Source organism: Rhineura floridana, chromosome 8 (genome assembly GCF_030035675.1).
Source record: "Rhineura floridana isolate rRhiFlo1 chromosome 8, rRhiFlo1.hap2, whole genome shotgun sequence".
Taxonomy (NCBI): Eukaryota; Metazoa; Chordata; class Lepidosauria; order Squamata; family Rhineuridae; genus Rhineura; species Rhineura floridana.
The window spans coordinates 51458349-51477754 of NC_084487.1; the positions used below are offsets into that span (position 1 = coordinate 51458349).

General features: G+C 42.9%; 1 protein-coding gene across 9 annotated transcripts in view; it reads right to left on the minus strand.

Annotated features, from left to right (window-relative positions):
* The window catches only part of CNOT4 (CCR4-NOT transcription complex subunit 4), a 101426-nt gene that overhangs the window by 69075 nt on the left and 12945 nt on the right, over positions 1–19406 (minus strand). For all 9 annotated transcript variants that reach the window (XM_061639458.1, XM_061639456.1, XM_061639459.1 and 6 more), the window contains 2 exons: positions 13876–14134; positions 26–223 (listed from right to left, as the gene is read on the minus strand). In XM_061639458.1, the coding sequence (XP_061495442.1) occupies positions 26–223; positions 13876–14049 (372 nt within the window). In that variant the 5' untranslated portion in view covers positions 14050–14134. The remainder of the gene's footprint in view (positions 1–25; positions 224–13875; positions 14135–19406) is intronic.

Below are 19406 nucleotides of genomic sequence, written 5' to 3' on the forward strand. Positions count from 1 at the left end.
GAGCAGATCCCTGGCAACTGCTTACCTCTGGATCTGCTAGGCGTTGGGATAATCCTACTACAAAGACAAGATTCTTCTGTACAACCCGTACACTGGCCAGATGTTTACGATTCTCTGATATCTTCTGTTTTCTCTCATTTTGCTTCTGTTTCTTTTCATTTTTTATCCTTTGCAGCTCTTCTTGGGAGAGTGGTTTATACACTGCTGGATCTTCTGGATATGGCTAATAAGAAAAAAGTAGGTAAGTCTCCAAGAACCAGAAGTGGAATTCAGTTTAGTTGGAAAACGATAGCTTTTGATGCAAGGAAAAATGAATTAGTCCTAGTTTAATATATTAACACCTTTGATTATTCCGTTCCCTAAACCAAATCACATGTGTTTATGCAGATTGTTTAGAAATTACAACATCTCAAAATTATAAATTGCCAGGATGCCTCATGGGAAGCAATTTATGAATGAAATAAATAATACAAAAAAGGGGAAATAATGTTAACGTGAAATTTTACTGTTTTAAAAATCTCTAATCTAAAGCTGGGAAGAGAGATCTGAATCTACTGGCAAATCTCTGGGTGATTTGCAATGGATCAGCACGTATTTCTAATTGTCACTTGTTTAACAATAGCAACAATGCAACTCTCCCCACCACCCTACATTATACAGTACTTCTCCAGCAAAGAAAACAAGAGTACCCAGATGTTGTTTGTGTAGAAGGACTGTGAACTTTGTTCTTTTCTCAAATCAATTTCAGCCACCAAAATTATTTCATTATAATTTTAAGTCTTTTGCACCAAGTTCTGGTGGGTGATCTCAGGATTCTAGTAAAAAAATGAAACATGTCTCACAAGTCTTGAAGCATGCCCACCTTACTCTAAACTATATTACTCCATCAATATAGTTTGCTGCCCTGGGCTCCTACGGGGAGGAAGGGCAGGATATAACTTTAATAAATAATAATAAAAAGTATGAATTACATTAAACAATAAAATATCAAAAATCAAATAACCTCCACAAATAAAAAGGCTGTACTAAATTTTGAATACTGTCATTCCAGTATTTATTGTGCGCACACACACATGCACACACTCCTCCAAGGAGCTCAAGGTGGCATACATGATTCTCCTTCTCCCCATTTAATCCTCACAATCACCCTGTGAGGTAGGTTAGGTTCAGCTGGCCCAAGGTCACCCAGAGCATTTTGCTGCCTCCCTTGCTTTTATCATATTATTAATGCTTTTTTTCCCCCCATACAGGCAATGCCCCAGATTCTCAGGCACCATGGATGAATAGATGGTGGGATTTCTTTTACCCATCTGTAATTTACGGACATACTTTTATTAACTGCAGCATTTATCACCCATTTCAATATCCCAATACCACGATGATTTTTATATAACCAAGCAAAGTTTTGACACATGGGCATATACTACTATCTCCCCTCAAGTGTTCTCTGCACAAATCTAGAAGTTTGTAATGCATGCAGGTGGCTATGTTGGGAGTTCAATTTATTTATTTATTTCTTAGTGCATTTATAACCCACCTTTCCTCTACAGAGCTTATGGTGCCATACAAACATGGTTCTCCCCTACCAATGTTATACTCATAACAACCCTGTGAGGTAGATTAGGCTAAGAGACTGTGACTGGCCCAAGGTCACCCAGAGAGCTTCATGGCTAAGCGGAGATTGGACCATTGGTCTCACCTGAAGGGTGATTTTCATAGGAGGACTGCCATCAAGCGGGTTATAGCTCCACCTATCGTCTGAAGGCAAGAATGTTTTTGAAGTCAAGACTAGGGCCGTCAGGCCCCTCCCACTCTCCAGTTCATTCGCAGCGAGTCCAAAGAGAGATATCTAAAAATGCAGGAGAAAAGGCCAACGGGCCTACCGGCAAAGACATAACACAATAGCAATAATCATAATAATATGACTCTAACGTAGCGATATAACATTAATAGCAGTCTTGACTTCACTAGTAAATCTAATATATTAGCGTAACAGGAATATATGAAAAAAAACCCCAAAAATATCTAGGTATCCTCCAACTAGGAGGGTCGTGATGGCAGTCCTCCTATGAAAATCACCCTTCAGGTGAGACCAATGGTCCATTTTCCATAGGAGGACTGCCATCAAGCGGGATGTACCAAAGCACCCATAACAGGGAGGGACCACCCACATCCTAATCATCATTAAGAACCTGTTGCAACACTCGTCTGCCAAAAAAGGCATTGGCAGAGGCATAACGATCTATTTTGTAATGCCTTATAAACGAGTGAGGGGTAGACCAAACAGCAGCTCTGCAAATATCAGCAACAGGAGCGTTGGTAGCAAAAGCAGCCATAGTGGCCACTGACCTAGTGGAATGAGCTGTTATACTAGCTGGAACTGGAAGCTTAAGGGACTCATAGGCTAAGGTAATACATGCACGCAACCAGCGGGATAAGGTGGAATTAGCTACTTTATGTCCCATAGAACATGGATGAAAGGATACAAACAAAGACTCAGTTCGTCGTATATCTTGGGTCCTAGACAGGTAGGTCTTGAGAACCCTCCAAACATCCAATGAATGCCAAGCCTTCTCTAGAGGATGGGTAGGATTCAGACAAAATGAAGGAAGAACAATGTCCTGGTTGCAATGGAAAACTGAATTGACCTTGGGACGGAAGGAAGGATCAGTTTTCAGCACAACACAGTCCTTGTGAAAAACACAATAATGGCGGGCAGAAGACAATGCGCCCAGTTCCGAAACTTGTCTCGCAGAGGTGATCGCGATCAGGAACAGGACCTTGAATGACAGCAGACGTAAAGGCACAGTCCTAAGGGGCTCGAACGGAGGGCGTTGTAAAGCCTGTAGGACCTTCGACAAACTCCATGAAGGAAAATGGTGGAATACAGCCGGTGAGCGTAACGCGGTTTCCCTCAGAAAACGTTTGATGAACGGGTGCGAGGCAATAGGAGCACCAGCGGAGGACACTGAGAGAATGGACGAGAGAGTGGACGCATGTCTACGTAATGTGTTGGATCTAAGTCCCATCAGAAGGCCCCTATGAAGGAATTGCAGCACCTGTTGTATTGTGGCCTGGGAAGGATCGAGGTGCTGGGACTGACACCACCTGGAGAATGCCACCCAAGTATGTTGATATATATGGGTGGTGGATGGTCGTCTCGAGGCCAAGATAATGTCAATAACAGCATCAGACAGGCCAGCTGACCTTAAATGTCCCCGTTCAAAAGCCATGCTGTTAGCTTGAGCCAATTGGGATCCTGATGCAATATTGGGCCCTGGGATAAGAGGTCTGGCCTGACTGGGAGCGTCCATGGGTCCGTCACTGACATGGCAAGGAGATCCGAGAACCATGGTCGACGGGGCCATTATGGAGCTATCAGAACCAGTTTGGCCCTCTCGCGTCGTGCCTTTCTCAAGGTTCTGGCTAAGAGTGTTATTGGAGGGAAAGCATACAATAGGCCATCCGGCCACGGTAGCGACAGGGCATCCACCGCTTCCGCTGTCGTGTCCAGGTATCGAGCGAAGTACCTGGATAGCTGGCAATTGCGACTTGAGGCAAATAGATTGACTGAGAAGACGCCGAACCGACACTGGAGAAGATGGAAAATGGTCGGATGAAGTTTCCATTCTCCCGGAAAGACCTGTTGTCTGCTGAGCCAGTCTGCTGTCACATTCCAAATTCCTCTGAGATGTTCTGCTTTTAAGGATTGCAGATGTTGCTCTGCCCAGTCGAAGATGAGGGAAGCTAGGTTCTGCAGAGGACGGGACCTGGTCCCCCCTTGTCTGTTTAAATGAGATTTGGCACACGTGCTGTCTGTTCGAATGAGAACAAGGTCCAAGGGGAACAGAGACTGAAAATGGAGCAGAGCTAAGTGGACAGCCTTCAGTTCCAGCCAATTGATGCTCTGAGTCTACTCTGCTGTGGTCCAAACCCCCTGAACGAACTGGGAGTTGCAGTGGGCTCCCCCGCCGAGGAGACTGGCATCTGTGGTGATAACAGTCCTGCGGGTTCTCTGAACGGAGTGCCCTGGGTGAGATGTTGGACCCTCGTCCACCAGCGGAATGAAAGACGCAGTGCGGGGCTCAAGGGAATTGCTCGATGATTTGAGCTGGCAATGTCCTGCTGAAACGGCAACAAAGCCCACTGGAGTTGGCGAGTATGAGCTCGAGCCCATGGCACAATATGGATGGTGGACACCAACATTCCGAGAGCCCTGGCTAGAAGCATGACGTCTGCGGTTGTGTGGTGCATCAGAGACCGTGCGATGTCTGTGATAGCAGTTATGCGGTCTCGGGACAGGAACACCGTCGCCTGCAGGGTGTCCAACATCGCCCCTAGATGTTGTAGGTGTTGGGTTGTTTGGAGATGGCTTTTGTCGAAATTGACTAGCCAGCCGTAGGCCTTGGTAAATACTCTCAGGGCAGATGAGAGGCTGAACGGCATCGCTCGATATTGAAAATGCTGGGGGCCGAAAGCAAAACCGAAGGAATTTTCTGTGGGCTATGCAAATAGGCACATGGAGATACACTTCCTTTAGGTCGATAGAAGCTAGGAAGTCTCCTTTGTGAAGGCTTTCTGTAATGGAGTGGAGGGATTCCATTTTGAACCTGCAATACTTTACGAAACGGTTGATGAACTTGAGGTCCAACACCGCCCTCCATGACAGATCTCGTTTGGGCACAGCAAATAGGAGGGAGTACACCCTGTCCGACCTTTCTGTTGTAGGGACTGGCTCTATCGCCGCTGTGTCCAAGAGGTGATGTATGGCTGTCTGCATGATGCAGTGCCTGCCTGGTGCCCTGGGACAAGGGGACGGATGAAATCTGTCTGGAGGGATTGCCGAAAACTCTAGTGCATAGCCATAACAAAAAAGATCTCTGATCCAGGCGACCTGAGTCAGACGCAGCCAATGGTCTCCAAACAGAAGCAGTCTGCCCCCAACCGGTATCGTGTCAGTACTGTCTGTGCTGGTGAGACCCTCCCCAATATGAGGACACTGAGGTACCTCTGCGCCCCTGGTACTGACCTCTGCCTGGGAAACGTCTGTTCCAGACTCCCCTGGAGGGACAGAAATCATAGGTTCGGAAATCGCGGCCTCGTCCCCCGGGCCGCGTTCCTCAAGAGGGCTGGGTCGTGCGGTATGAGGTGAAACGTCTGAAAGGCCTGCGATCAACGTTCCTGACAGTGGCCAAGACAGGCTTTCGAGCATCCTTGGGGTCAACAAGCACTGCCTTTAGGGCTTCCTTGCCGAAGAGTAATGAGCCGGAATAAGGTGCCCTTGATAAATTAACTCTGGCTGTAGAGTCCGCTTGCCAGTGACGAAGCCAGAGGGTCCGTCGAGCGACTACCTGAGCTGCCATAGCTCGTGCTCCCAGCTGATTTGCGTCCAAGGTGGCATCAGCCACAAAAGCCGCTGTCTTGCGCAATTTCATCAGTGACCTCCTCAGAGAGACAGGATCGGGATTAGGATCATCTAAGAGGTCATCCAACGACATCAACGCTGCCCTGGAAAAGATGGAAGCTGATGCAGAGGCTCGCATGGAGAAAGCGGTGGCCTCATGATTCTTGCGTAAGGCGAAGTCCAGCCTCCACTCAGTGGCATCCTTTAAATGTGAATCTCCTTCCCTCGGCAAAAGGGATCTAGAGACTAGACTGGAGATCGGCTCGTCTATGCCAGGGACGGCCAGTCTGCTTGTAAAGTCTGGAGCCAAAGAGTAAAGTCTGTCCGTAAGGGCGTTAAAACAGCGTGTTTGTAATGGATGAGACCATTCGTCCTTGGCCAGCTTAGCAATAGGATCTGGCACAGGAAGGTAGTACTCTGCTGGTGTGGGGGATTTCAAGACCCTGGCCCCTTTAATAGCAGGAGTGGCAGCTGCAGGTTGTGTAGATTGGAGACCAAGGGTGTTCAATACTCTGCGAGCAACGGGCTGATAATCTAAGGCATCAAACAGGCGATAATATGTATCCTCCTCATGTTCCGACTGATCACTCCATTCGTCTCCTTCGGCTTGCACAGCAAATGGTGACTCCTCCTCACAAGAAACGTCATCAACAAACCTGTCCCTGGCAATGTCAAAAGGATTTGGAGAGCATGATGGATCTGCCTCATTGCGTACATAGTGGTCCACACTGCGCTGAGGAATGGCGGGGACTTGTGACAGTGACTGTGTTTGAGTGAAGAACGACAGCATGTCTTGTAGTTGTGATATGAACTCATGAGACAGCTGCAGCCCCGGTGAGGTAGATGGTTGCGCTTGTAGAGGCAACATTATGGACAGCTCAGCAGGCTGTGAAGATGAATAAGCCCTAGGTGGTAATACGGGAGGAGGGTGGCTGGCTGCTGGTTGGTCAGGAAACACAGTATAGTCCTCCTCCTCGGAGAATGCAGTCGGAGAGTGAAATAGATTCGTTAACTGTTCCTGGCCCGCCCCCTCGGAAACTGGAACAGAGACGTAGCGAGGCCGCTTGGTTGTGCTGTGGCTGGATAGATGTTTAGTTTTGGCAACCGCTTTGGTGTGCTTATGCTTGGCCACCATAGATTGTTTCGGCTTGGTTGCCTGAGTTGTCGCTGGCTGTTCCGCCATCATATATTTTCTAGGGGGTTCAGCACACGGCCACGGATGGGGCAGAATGTACAGACCCGAACAGGCTCAGTACACGGCAACGGATGGGGCAGAATGCACTGGCTCAGATGGCTAAGTACACAGCCACGGATGGGGCAGAATGTACAATTTCAACAGCATTGGTACACGGCCACGGATGGGGCAGAATGTACAGATCGAACAGCCTTGGTACACGGCCACGGATGGGGCAGAATGTACAGTTCCAGACAGCCTGAGTATACGCAGAATGTACAATTTCAAACAGCCTTGGTACACGGCCACGGATGGGGCAGAATGCACAGTTCCAAACAGGCTTTGCACACGGCCACAAATGGGGCAGAATGCACAGTTCCAACTAGGCTGGATACACGAAACAGCTTCAATAGTCAGCTGCAGGCAGCAGTTTGTGTTGAAGAACTTATAGCAGGATTATAGAGGTTCTGCTCTGCAGCATACACACAGAAACTGACAGAAAAGGCCTAGAACAGAATCCTTTACTATGGAAAGGACCAAACAGAAAGGGCAGGAAAAAAGGGGGAGGAACAAAATGGCGCTTCGAAAAGAGCGGGAAAATTGGCCAATCAGAAAGGCTTGGGGCGATGAAGAAGCAATGGCGGTCACAGGGGAGCACCAGCGAGCTCAAAAAAACAGCCTCAAAAAACGCTCTGGAGCCGCGGGGCTGAGAAGCGCGATCACGGCTTAAGAGAGCGAGACAGATCTCTACAGCCGTGGGAGAGACTCAGCAAGCGAGGGGAATAAGGAGCCGCAGCCGCAGGCTCCGAAGGCAGTCGCGGTGAGATTTAAAATGCCGCAGAACGAGCCGGGGGAGGCGGGGCAGCCCAACCAGAAAGGGACACTGAAAGCAGAAAGAGCCGCAGCCGCAGGCTCTGGAGAAAAAACTAAGGGAGCTGCCGCGAAAATAGGTGGCGAGTTGAAAAAAGAGAAGCGGCGCAAGTCAGAGAGCTGCAGCCGCAAGCTCCTGGATTAAGTCTGCGTCCACCTTCTGAGGAAGGGAGAACCGCAGCCGCGGTCACCCAGAATCGCCGTTCGGCTAGGCAGGGAGCTGCAGCTGCAAGCTCCTGGATTAAGTCTGCGTATGCCGACTGAGGAAGGGAGAACCGCAGCTGCGGTCTCCCAGAATCGCCGTTCGGCTAGGCAGGGAGCTGCAGCCGCAAGCTCCCATAACAAGGCTGTGTCCGCCGCCTTAGGAAGGGAGAACCGCAGCCACGGTCTCCCAGTAAATAGCTAGGGACTGAGGGAAAAAAGAAATAGACAAAAAGGGGATCCCCCTTAAGTACAAAGACAAAGTACAGTCAGTCCCACAGACTCTAAAGTAAAAGACAGAGGGAAGGAAATAGCGTGGAATACACACACAAAACCTCCACACCCTGTCACACAAATACACAAAAACTTATCTAGACACTATATATCCAACTTGCACGGACGAAGGCAAGAATGAACTGGAGAGTGGGAGGGGCCTGACGCCCCTAGTCTTGACTTCAAAAACATTCTTGCCTTTGGACGATAGGTGGAGCTATAACCTGCTTGATGGCAGTCCTCCTATGGAAAATTGAACCCTGGTCTGCCAGGTCCTGGTTGACACTCTAACCAGTATACCACACTTGCTCTCAACTCTCAAATCAACATCACAATCATAGCCTTGTTTTCTGGCATTCATGAATATTTCCCTTGGTGAATGATTTGCACACGGGTGTTTCTGTAGAACCCATGCCCACTGCAGCGGTTAATCTAGGGTTCACACAGAACTATCAATGATTTCAAATAAACCCACCCACCCCAAGTCACATGGTATGCAGTTTCTGCCAGTGAAATTTCTTAAACTTTGCTGTCATCCTTTGCAAGCTTAACACTTCTTCCCCTGAACTGTACAACAGCAGAGACAGGTAATGGCAGCTTGTCTGTTATTACCTATCTTCTCACTGTGGGAACCTCAGTGCATTTCCACAGGATGCAAAGAACACAGAACATACTTTGAAAATGTCTGCCACTTAAGTGATTAGGTATAAACCCATAGCTGGTACCTGAAGGTATAAAAGTAAACATCAGTAGTATGTGTGACATGACAACACCCAAATAGCAACCTGTCACACAAACACAATACAATGCTGATAACTAGAATAGTTATCTCAGTATGACAGTGTAAAGAACTGACAGTTTCCCAGGAAGGAAAGACCCCTCCCTTCTATCATTCTTTCATGCATTAAAAAAAAATTAAGCAATACCTGCCCAAGCATGAAGTCTAATTAACAATGCAATCCTACACAGGTCTACTCAGAAGGAAGACTCATCAAGTTCACTTGGACTTACTCCCAAGCAAGTCTAAGGCTCCCATTGCAGCCCTGGCAATGTTACAAAGAAACCAGCACATAATTTTTATTGAACTATATAGGTTTTGTAACAATTTTCTATTATTGCAGGTAAAAGATTTTGTCACACACACACTCCAAAAATTTAAAACGAAATGAACAAGCTTTTTTTTCTTGCATTTTGTATCAAAGTAAGTGAAATCAAAGGGGAAAGTCTCTTTTCTAAATTTAGCACATGCCTGGTTGTCTGTGGGCCAAGGAGTGATCCCCTTCAGTGTTGTCATTCCAGTGTGGCATTCAATGCTGGTCTTATTCAAAGTAGACTCATTGAAGTTATTAAACATGACTAATTTAGGATTATTAATTTCAATAGATCTATTCTGAGTTCACTGAATACAACCCCTAGTGGCTGTAGAAAGTGGGAATGTAGCCATGCCTGTGTGTTTGCCTCCTTTACAGCCTCAAAGACAGCCAACAGTTCGTTAATGCCTAAGGCAGAATGAGCATGCCAAGCAGACTGCCGCATTACAAGTCTAGAAGAAACCAACACAGACATAGATTAAAAGACAAAAAGGAACAACCTCCACAGTACTATGGATGCTATGGCATGCAGCTTGATCCCAGCACTGAGACTAGAACTTAAGATGGGGAAATGCAACTGGTAGCAGGCAAAGTGGTACGTGCAGAACGTAGACAAGGAGAATAATGGATCTATATCCCAAGTGGTTCTTGTCCAAATGTCTGTCATTTGAGTTTATACACTGTAGCATCTAAATGTGGCCTTCAAGTGCCTTAATCACGTGCAATGCAACATTCAGTCTTTTATGCACACTTCCTTTTGACTACTACTGGTGCATGAAAAGTAACCCACTTTAGCAGGTCAATGAGTTCAAACAGCTGGGTCATCAAAAGGATTCAGAACAAATGCCCTAGTGAACTACTTTATGAGGATATATGTATGCAGACTTATAACACCGTGGCACATTACAGAAAAGGTAATGATAAAGAGAAATGAATTGGAGATTATACAATAAACCAAAACACACCAGCTCATTTTAAAATGGAAAACTTTTAAAGTGGCTTCTGACAAAGTCTAATGAGAGTGGGCCCACTGAAATCAATGGTAACTGATTTCAATGCGTCTACTCGAAGTATGACTTTAGATTCTACAGGAGTAGCAATGCCAGTGGTGCGGAAGTTGCTTTGACACGTGGGCAGGACAACCCACCTGTTAATCAGATGATGATATTATGCCATCACATGATTGACAGGTGGGTTGTCCCAGACACCTGTCAAAATCCCTTGCCCTTCGTGACCCTCCCTGTACTTCTCCTTTTCATCCCCCACGTCGGAGGCGTAAAGGAGTCATGTGGGGCAGCTTCTAAGAACAGCGCTGGGAGGGAGAAGCACTGCATGAAACTGCTTCCCCTTCCTTGAGCGAAGCCCGCTCCTATTGCCCATCAGCTGATGGGCAGTTTGGAGGATGCCTTGCTCCAGCAAGAAAACAGTTGGGAGCCCACTTTAAGCTTCCAATTGTTCCTTTGAAGGCACCCCACACCTGGTGTCATGTATGAAGTCAGGTGTAGGGTGGGTGGATGTGGTTCTCCAAAACAGCCAAATGGGGAGGCCTGGCAAGGATAGGGGTCCTTAAATTTCTTGCACCAGTCAGTCTTATGAAGCAATGCATCTGATAATGTAGGTCTTAGCCCACAAATGCTTATGCCACAACTAATTTATTGTTCTTCACAGCTGTTTTGAAGAAACTGTTTTGAGATGGATGTGGAGACATTATTTTAGTGAAAAGTAACAGCAAGAATGGATATAAGAAGCTAAGAGGGAAAGAATGTTATTGCTACATTTACACTTGATAGATCATGGAGTATCAGTGGCATGTCTTGCCATTTGAATAAACTCTAGCAGTGACAGTATAATGAGTTTCCTTCCTTCCTCATTCTCCCTCTCCCCTGTAATGGGTTTTTCTTAAAGCAACATTGTCAAAAATGAGGGATGTTTTGCAAAACATTAAAAAAAGCATCTTTTTTCACATGAAGGGACCGTTCCCCTACTCTCCCCTGAAATATCCACATAGCAAGCTGTGGTGCACCTAGCTAATTTTAGAACCTGTATATAATGGTCTTATTCCACCACCACCCTTTAGAAAAGGTGTTATTACTTCAATTGTGAAGCTCACACAATGAATATTTCTCTCCCATGGAAAACAGGGAGCATGAGAAAGCTGTAAACACTGCTTCTTTAAAGAGACCTACTGCTTCCTCCCGAAGGAGCCCTGGAAATTTTGTTATTTTCAGTCCCTGAAATATCATGCTAAATGGTGTGTATTATGTATGACTGCCAAGGAATATGCTTTGCATGCAGAAGGTCCCGGGTTCAATCCCCGGCCTCTCTATGTAGGGCTGGGGGAGATTCCTGCCTGAAACCCTAGAGAGCTGTTGCCAGTCAGTGTAGACAATACTAGGTTAGATGGACCAAACAGTCTGACTCATTGTAAGGAAGCTTCATATGTAATATTAATTCTGAAATCAGCACTCTAGGAAAAAGAAAGCAAGGGATTCTATTCCCAAACACAGTCACAAACATAGAATTTGGGATTCTATTCCCAAATACAGTCACAAACAGAAATAGCTGCCATTTTACACTTGAATGATAATGCTACTAAAAGATCTAGACTCACTAATATCCTTATTGTCACAAAAGAAAATATCTGCTTTTTACTATACAGCAATTCCCCAGTCACTAGGTTTGCCATGTATTAAATCTATGAATGGGATTGTCTTACTTAAACTAGCGACCTATTCATAAATAGATAAGAGAACTTTTTCCTTGGCACACTTAAATATCTATAACTGCATAAGACAATAAAATAATAAAATATATAACAAATGAGCAACAGTAAATCAAATTATTTATTTATTCAGTTTTTAAGAATATTTATAAACCACCAGCTCATAAAAAATATGATTTACACTCAAAATGTTTAGCGTGCAAACATGATACTTTGAGCTCCCTGGAGAAAAAGTGAGATATAAATGTAATAAACAAACAACAACCCTTCTGTAAACAAAAGAATGCAATAAAAGTGGTGGCAGTCACTGAGTTATATTTGGAGTAGAGCCATTTAAATCACTAGTCAGAAAGATTCTATTTAATCATCATTTTAGTAGAAGTACATTATTGTTTAATATAACCTTAATACATATTCAAAGATGTAGGTTTCGTCAGAAGGTAGGTACACACTAAGCAATTATCCTGAATTGTTTTCAGATTAATTTCAATAATAAATGGGATGATAATTTGGTCATCTTTATACTAAAGCAGAATGAACTTGTGAAGTCATTCAGGAGATGAACCAGCTCCAACTGTTCAATTAATGATATTTTTGTCATCATATGCCAGAATCATCACTACTAAACAGCTTTTAAATTGTACTAATAAATTGTTTATTCTTCTGGTTAGTTTTCTTCTTTAACAAACAACAACATTAAAAGAAAACATACACATGGATTTTTGAATGGTTAACTATTTCAGTTTTTAGATAAATGTAAAATCTTTTAAAAAAATAAAAATTAGGCAATTTCAACCAAGTCAATATGAGAAACTTAAAATATTGGATGATATAGTTAACACAGTCTTCTTCATCTTTGCCTTCCTTGTTCATTGTGTGGAAAATTCCTGCTTTTTCAGTTCACAATTTATTTCTTAATTTAGAATGAGTTAGTCCAAAGGAAGAAAAAAATTCTCTCTACACCTGCAGAAGAGGCTAATGCTGTTAAGAGCTGGATTATCACTTCAATTGTAGTCTCCTTGTTCACATTTATTCCATCTCCTAAATTATCTATTCACTGACCTTCTCTATCTTTGAACTTAGAGAGGAAATGGCCCCGGAGATAGAAGCAGTAGCATTGAAGTACAGTACCCCTAACCCCCATCCTCTCTGAGCCACTCCAGAAGGAGACCATGGTCAATGGTATCAAAAGCCACCAAAAGGTCAAGAAGATCAAGCGGGGTTGCAGTCCCCCATTTCTCTACTGACAAATGTCCTCAACCAAGTCAACCAAGGCAGTTTCAGACACATGACCATGTCTAAAGCCAGACTGAAATGGATCCAAGCAATCAATTTTCTCCAAGCATGCTTGAGCTGGACTGTCACCACCTTCTTGCCCAAAAAAGTGATAATCGACACTGAACAATAATTGTTTAATACTTCTGGGTCTAAGGAAATCTTGTTAAGGAGGGGACACAAAACAATCTATCCTTCAAGATAGATGGTACTTCACCCTCCTTCAGTGAACATTAATCCCTCTCTGGACCCACTCAGTCCACCCACTACAGCTAGCTCTAAGGAGCCAAGATGAGCAAGGGTCAAGGGGGCAAGTGGTTAGCCGCACTTCTTCAAGCAATACTAGTAACCAATTTTTTCAGTGGCACTAGACTTCCGACAATTTACAGTTCTGAAGAACAGTTTGAGCACTTTGCTGTGGACAGTGTACAACTCAAAAGATGAACACCAATATTTCACTTAAAGCAACTCCATATTCCTACTTTATTTGTGAGGGTACTCCAAAAATAAAGTCCTTTGGGGCAAGATACATCACACATGAAGCAACCTTTCACTCTGGTAGTCTTATTGCATAATCATACTTCTTCTAATGAACTTAAAACAGATACCTTTTAAGTTGAGACCTATCCCAGTCTGCGTTAGAATTGCTTTTAATATGTTTTCTTTAATAATATGTTTATTAAACCCTTTTTAATAACCCTTTTTAAAAAAGATGTTTTTAAAGCTTTTTAAAAATGTTTTTAAAGTTATTTTGTTTTAATGTATTTTAAGGTCTTTTTATGATCTTTTAAAGTTTTTGTTTGCCGCCCCGGGCTCCTGCTGGGAGGAAGGGCGGGATATAAATCAAATAATATATAATATATACCTTTCTGCAGGCAGGACAAAGCCCATTCTCATCAGTGCGAATACGATGCCAACAGAAGCGACAAATCTGGTAACCACAGGTGCAAGGGAAAAAGTTTATGTCATCAATCTCCAGAGGCTCCATGCAAAGAGGGCATTCCACAGGGTCTTCCTTCGCATCTGGGCTGCGAGACATCTCTGTTTTCGCACAGCAGCAAAAAAGTATATAATAACTTAAGAGAGGAATAGCACAGAAAACTAAAATGAAGATACTTGAAGATCTGCAAGAGAAAAGATAAGTGAATTAGTATTTAAGTCTGCACTGGAACATACCCACTTTCAATTCTTTCTGAATCAAAAAGCTTGGGTTCTTCCCCCACTGCTTTTGTTCAAGACACTTCCCAGTCCCCTGCTTAGTTTGCAAGAGATATTACCCCCAGTTTTCCACTCTCAAGGAATTGTGAGAGTGGCATGTAAACCTATAGTTTTCTAATACCATTTAGTTAGCATCTCAAATTATTTTATAACCCTTTGTTGCGTAAGAACACAATGAAGTACTATAAGTAAACAGCCAAAGTGAGTATCTCTTCAAAGTTTTGCTGTTCTTATCTGATACACGGAAGGCATTCTAAAATGGTTTGGGGATTTATTGCCCTCCTCTCACCACTCAAAATGTTGTAAATGCATTACCACACATAAAAATGAACAGCCAATCAGAATTCAGTTGAGAGGAATGGAATTCCACAGCAGAGGGCAGGCATCAAGAACCTCAACATGTCCTCTGATTTACAGTAGATGGATTAGAGTATATTCCATATCTTAGAAATCACAATGGGATGTAGTGATTGTACACAAGATCTTCAGCAAAATTACTCTGATAGGAATTGGCCTTCAACTGTCCCACCCCGCAATCTGTTCAGTGATCTGTCTAGGCTGGCTCAGTGATGGTCAAGCTGTGGCCTTTGATAACATATCACTCATATCATATGGGTGGAAAGGAGGGGAAACATGAGGGAGAAATGGAGTGACTCAAAGAGAAAAAAGAGGTACCCTGCCTTGAACTAGGTCACTGCTGTAATAGAAATCTGTGGCAACCAATAGGATCCATGCATTCCCAGCAAGACAATTCTACAGATATGGTCTGTCCCACAGATTTATGGAGACATGGAAATTTGAGCTCTTACAAGGTTGTAGTCTACACATGAAAAGGATGACAAGATGCACACAGGCCACTAATGTCCAGATCAGTGAGACAAAAATATAGTGTATAATTTGTCATGTTTTGGGCCTGTGGTACAGAGGAAGACATGAAGGAGACAATGCAAGGGGCTGGATTGATGGCCTTATAGGTCCCTTCCAACTCTACTATTGTATGAAGTTGCCACTAACAACTATGAAGTCTTGAGTGGCTCCTGACAAAGGTAACATTGGCATGGATGGTGAAATTCCTCAGCTTAATGAAATAGGAAAGCCTGAAGTTTGCAATCAGTTCTGTCAGCAAGATCACAACACAACTCACAATCCTGCTTGTGTTTTGTACTTGAACCTATGAAAGATAATTGAATCTTTACAGATCACTACCATTCCACATTTGTTAAAGATCCTTTTTTTAAAGTACAGAAAATATGTCCCAAAGTTGGTCCACTCATCCTATGAGATTATTTCATTCCAAGAGTAGGCTAAGAATCTTCTATAGATTGGGGTAGAGTTTGTATTGAAGGGAAATTTCAACATGATTTTTGCAAATATTGTTCAGGCAGGGCTAGAGAAATTTTACATTTTAAGCGTCAAGATGTTATTCACTGAAGTGACAAGGAGCCCTCTGGTTCTGACCTCAAATACCCAAAATGAATTCAGAATCACCATCTATACCAGCCCGCATAAATAGAATTCACCTAAGTGGACACAGAACTACTGAAGTACACAATTCTTGAATTGTCTCAAAAATCCATTGTTATCAGTGTGATTGTCTAAAATGACCTCAGTGCTTCCCCCCCCAACACTTCCTCAATTTTTAGTGGCCCCCATCAATTTCTGTGACAAACTAATGTGTCAGATTGAAACTCATATAAAGTTTAGAGTATAAATCAAAAAACCCTTTACGTATGTCAATAAACCCCCACTATTACTTGCAGAACATAATGGAACACAAGGAGCACATGAAATACTAACTTACACAACAATAGGTATGACTCCTGAACACATGCACACAAGCATCTGGGAAATATAAGTACAATAAAATAGCATAATTATTAGAAGCAAATAAAGTTTAGAATTCAACATGAACTAGTGACCTAAAAGTAACCTAAGATACTGAACAAGGTTATGTTGACAACTTATGGCTGAGATTTCCCATACATGTAAAAGACTAATTTGTTCAGATGACTGACAAAGTTCATGACTAGTCTGGAACAAACTGAGACAAACAGCTTTGCTTATCCGAATGTTGTGCAAGATGAGTAATCAGCAACACAAATGGTATCTGACCATTTCTCTTCTAACTTGCCTTGCTTGTTTAATATCTGAAACCCTCAGTGGGCAAATATAACCAGATTCTATTCTAGAGGATGGGATGCACATGTCAGCAAACATATTAAAAAGTTCTTGTTGAATTTCAGTGGAGTTATATTAACAGCATAAGAATTTTTGGGTGTTCTGCATAAAATGGATCTGAAGCAATTCAGAAGTGGTTCAGGATAATTTGCTTTACTTTTTGAATTTGTATTCTGCTCTTTCCCAAAGGGCCTCAGAGCACCTAAATCGGAGCTCTCACTCATAACCACCTTGTAAGCCAGAGACAGTAAGACTGATCCAACATCACCCATTGAGCTTTATAGATGACCAGGAACGTGAACCCAGATCTCCCTGCTGTGTACCTACAACTCTTGTCTTTCAAATGACCCTGAGTAGAAACCAGGTTTTAGTGCTCCAATCTGGAGAAGACAACCACAGCTAATACCTATTCATTATTACAGTTTGCATACTTCGGCATACCTGGACATACAATGCAGACCCATATATTAGTCCTGGTATACCCATAAGTTTCTTCTTAATAAAACTGGACACTCGAGCAAGACTTTCCTCAGTTTACTCCCCAGATACTATTTCTGGCACCTTGTTAAGTAACTGCTTTCTTAACAAGCATCTTCTATTATAAGCTTCATTAACTCAGCGGTCATAGCATGCACAAGTTTTCACGAAGTGTAACTAAGAAAAACATCTGTGTCTTCATTAAATATGCAGTTTAATAGCTAGCAGCAGCAATCCAGGATTCTAGAGGGTTCTCTCCTAGCCCTACTTAGAGACACCAGGGATTGGACCTGGGACCATCTGCATGCAAAGCAGATGCTCTATGGCCCTTCTCCACCAAAACTGGACTCTAATCTAAAAAAGAAAACTTACCACACTGATGTACACAGTCCCATTTTGTAACTATGAAACATCCATGAAACCCACACATGGTCTATGAGAACGTCTGTGCAGCCCAGAAGCCTAGAGAATATCAAGTACTGTGGTTTCAATGATACATGGACTAGACCACAGATTCCCAAACTGTGGTCCATGAGCTTCATTCAGGTGGTCTGCAGCATGTCTGTGGGTTTGTAGATGAAGATGGGAGATTGCACATTCATTGCATTATATATTCATATCGATTTTCAGTTGCATTTTATTGCTTCTTTTATTTCTTATCCATTGTATCCATAGAATTCACATTGTAATACAATAAAATACAATAAGAAATAAAAGGAGCAATAAAATACAATTAAAATCATACAGCGCCTAGCACAGTGCATCACAATTGCTAGAATAGGCAGAAAAATAATTAAGCGGTCCACAAAAACCCGTCACAATTTTCAGATGGTTTTTGGGGGAGATTTGGGAACCACTGGACTAGGCAGATTAGAAGCAATTTAAAATGTATCGATTGACTAGATATTTACTTCTTGGAATGAATACGTCCATATTCTCAGCTGATGAGTGGTGTTGGTGAATACAGTTCCCTATAAACTGGTTCTCATTTATATGCAGCTACAGACATAATGTTATGACATTCTACATGTGGATCTTGTCCAATGCAGAAGTGTTTTCTGTGTAGTCTCTCCACCATCCCCAAGTTTTAGGTCTTGTTGTTGGAAAGATAAGCTTGAGAACATGAGGGCAGCATGCCCCGGAAGCCTCAGAAATCAAATCAGGAAAACTACATGCTTTCCAAGTTAATCTAATGAATTTAAGGCCCTGTCAATACTGAACACTGAGAAGGAAAGGCGTGAGCTCCAACATGAAGGAAGGCTCAGCTCAAGAAAGGAAGCTTCAATGTACCCAAATCCCTTTGTTAAAATTATAACAAAAGAGAGAAATAAATATATTGAATGTAGAATTATGATCATATAAAGTCACTGCTGGAGATGTGCAAATATGAAGCTGAAGAAGTATCTTACACCTATAGTTAGACTTGAACATGAATTTTTTGGACAGGCAGTTCAAAAGAAGCTAAAAGTGAGTTAAACAACAGAAACAGGAGAGCTAGATGTTGGCAAGGGTTTGGATACAGAAAAGTGGTGAGAGCCTTTATATGAAAAGAACTTCTCTATACGAAACCCACATAAAGGCTGTCATGGAACAATCTCACAGGAGTACACTTTGCTGCATGTCCAACATATTCATGAGGGAGTACAATCACAGGCACTACTTAACCGTTAAATAAAGGGGCACAGTCAAGTGCTAGAGCAAATGCTTTGAATGCAAAAGGCCCCAGGTTCAATCCTTGGTATAGTCAAGGAAGGCTGAGAAATTTTTCTGCCTGAAACTCTGGGGAGCTGAGATGAAGCATTGGTTTGACTCTGTAGAAGTCACTATGCCTCATCACATAGTTTCTAATATTTAAGAGAAGAAGACCTGTGTGGCAGAAAAGTTCACCTATGCTTGCCAATTGTATGTGACTTATGAATAAGATTTCTCATCTTACCTTTTCTTCCGAACTCACTGGAGAGGTTGTCAACGGCCAAGAAACTAGAAGGTGCTATTCACTTTTGTACTAGTAAATACTTTTGATATAAACCACTATCTACACAGCAGTCTTAGTTCAAGAGATATAGCTATGGCAATATAGCCAGATTTCAATATCTATGCCAGCAATCAGAATACTAAACAAGTCACACTTCGTACCATGTACTCAATGTTCTAACTTTAATCTTAACTCAAATATGATATAGCCCTCAAAAGCGACATTCAGGTGTTGCAACCTAAAATAAAACCATAGTTTTCTTAAAAATAGTTGCTTTCCCCTTTGTAGACCAATAGCCCGCTATTCATTCCTCCCTCACAATCACATTTCAATAGCACGTATTACTTAAGCTTTTTGATGTTTGTACCGAGATGATTTTTATTGTTCACTCAAATGTAGCATTACTACCCCAAAACTGTTACACAGATCACCAAATATGAAATTATAAAGTTATAGGAAAATGACACACAAACAATGCAATGCTATGCTCCTTGGGAGGGCGTCCTAGGAACCACAGGATGTTTTGGATCTGCCCCTATGAGGGTTGA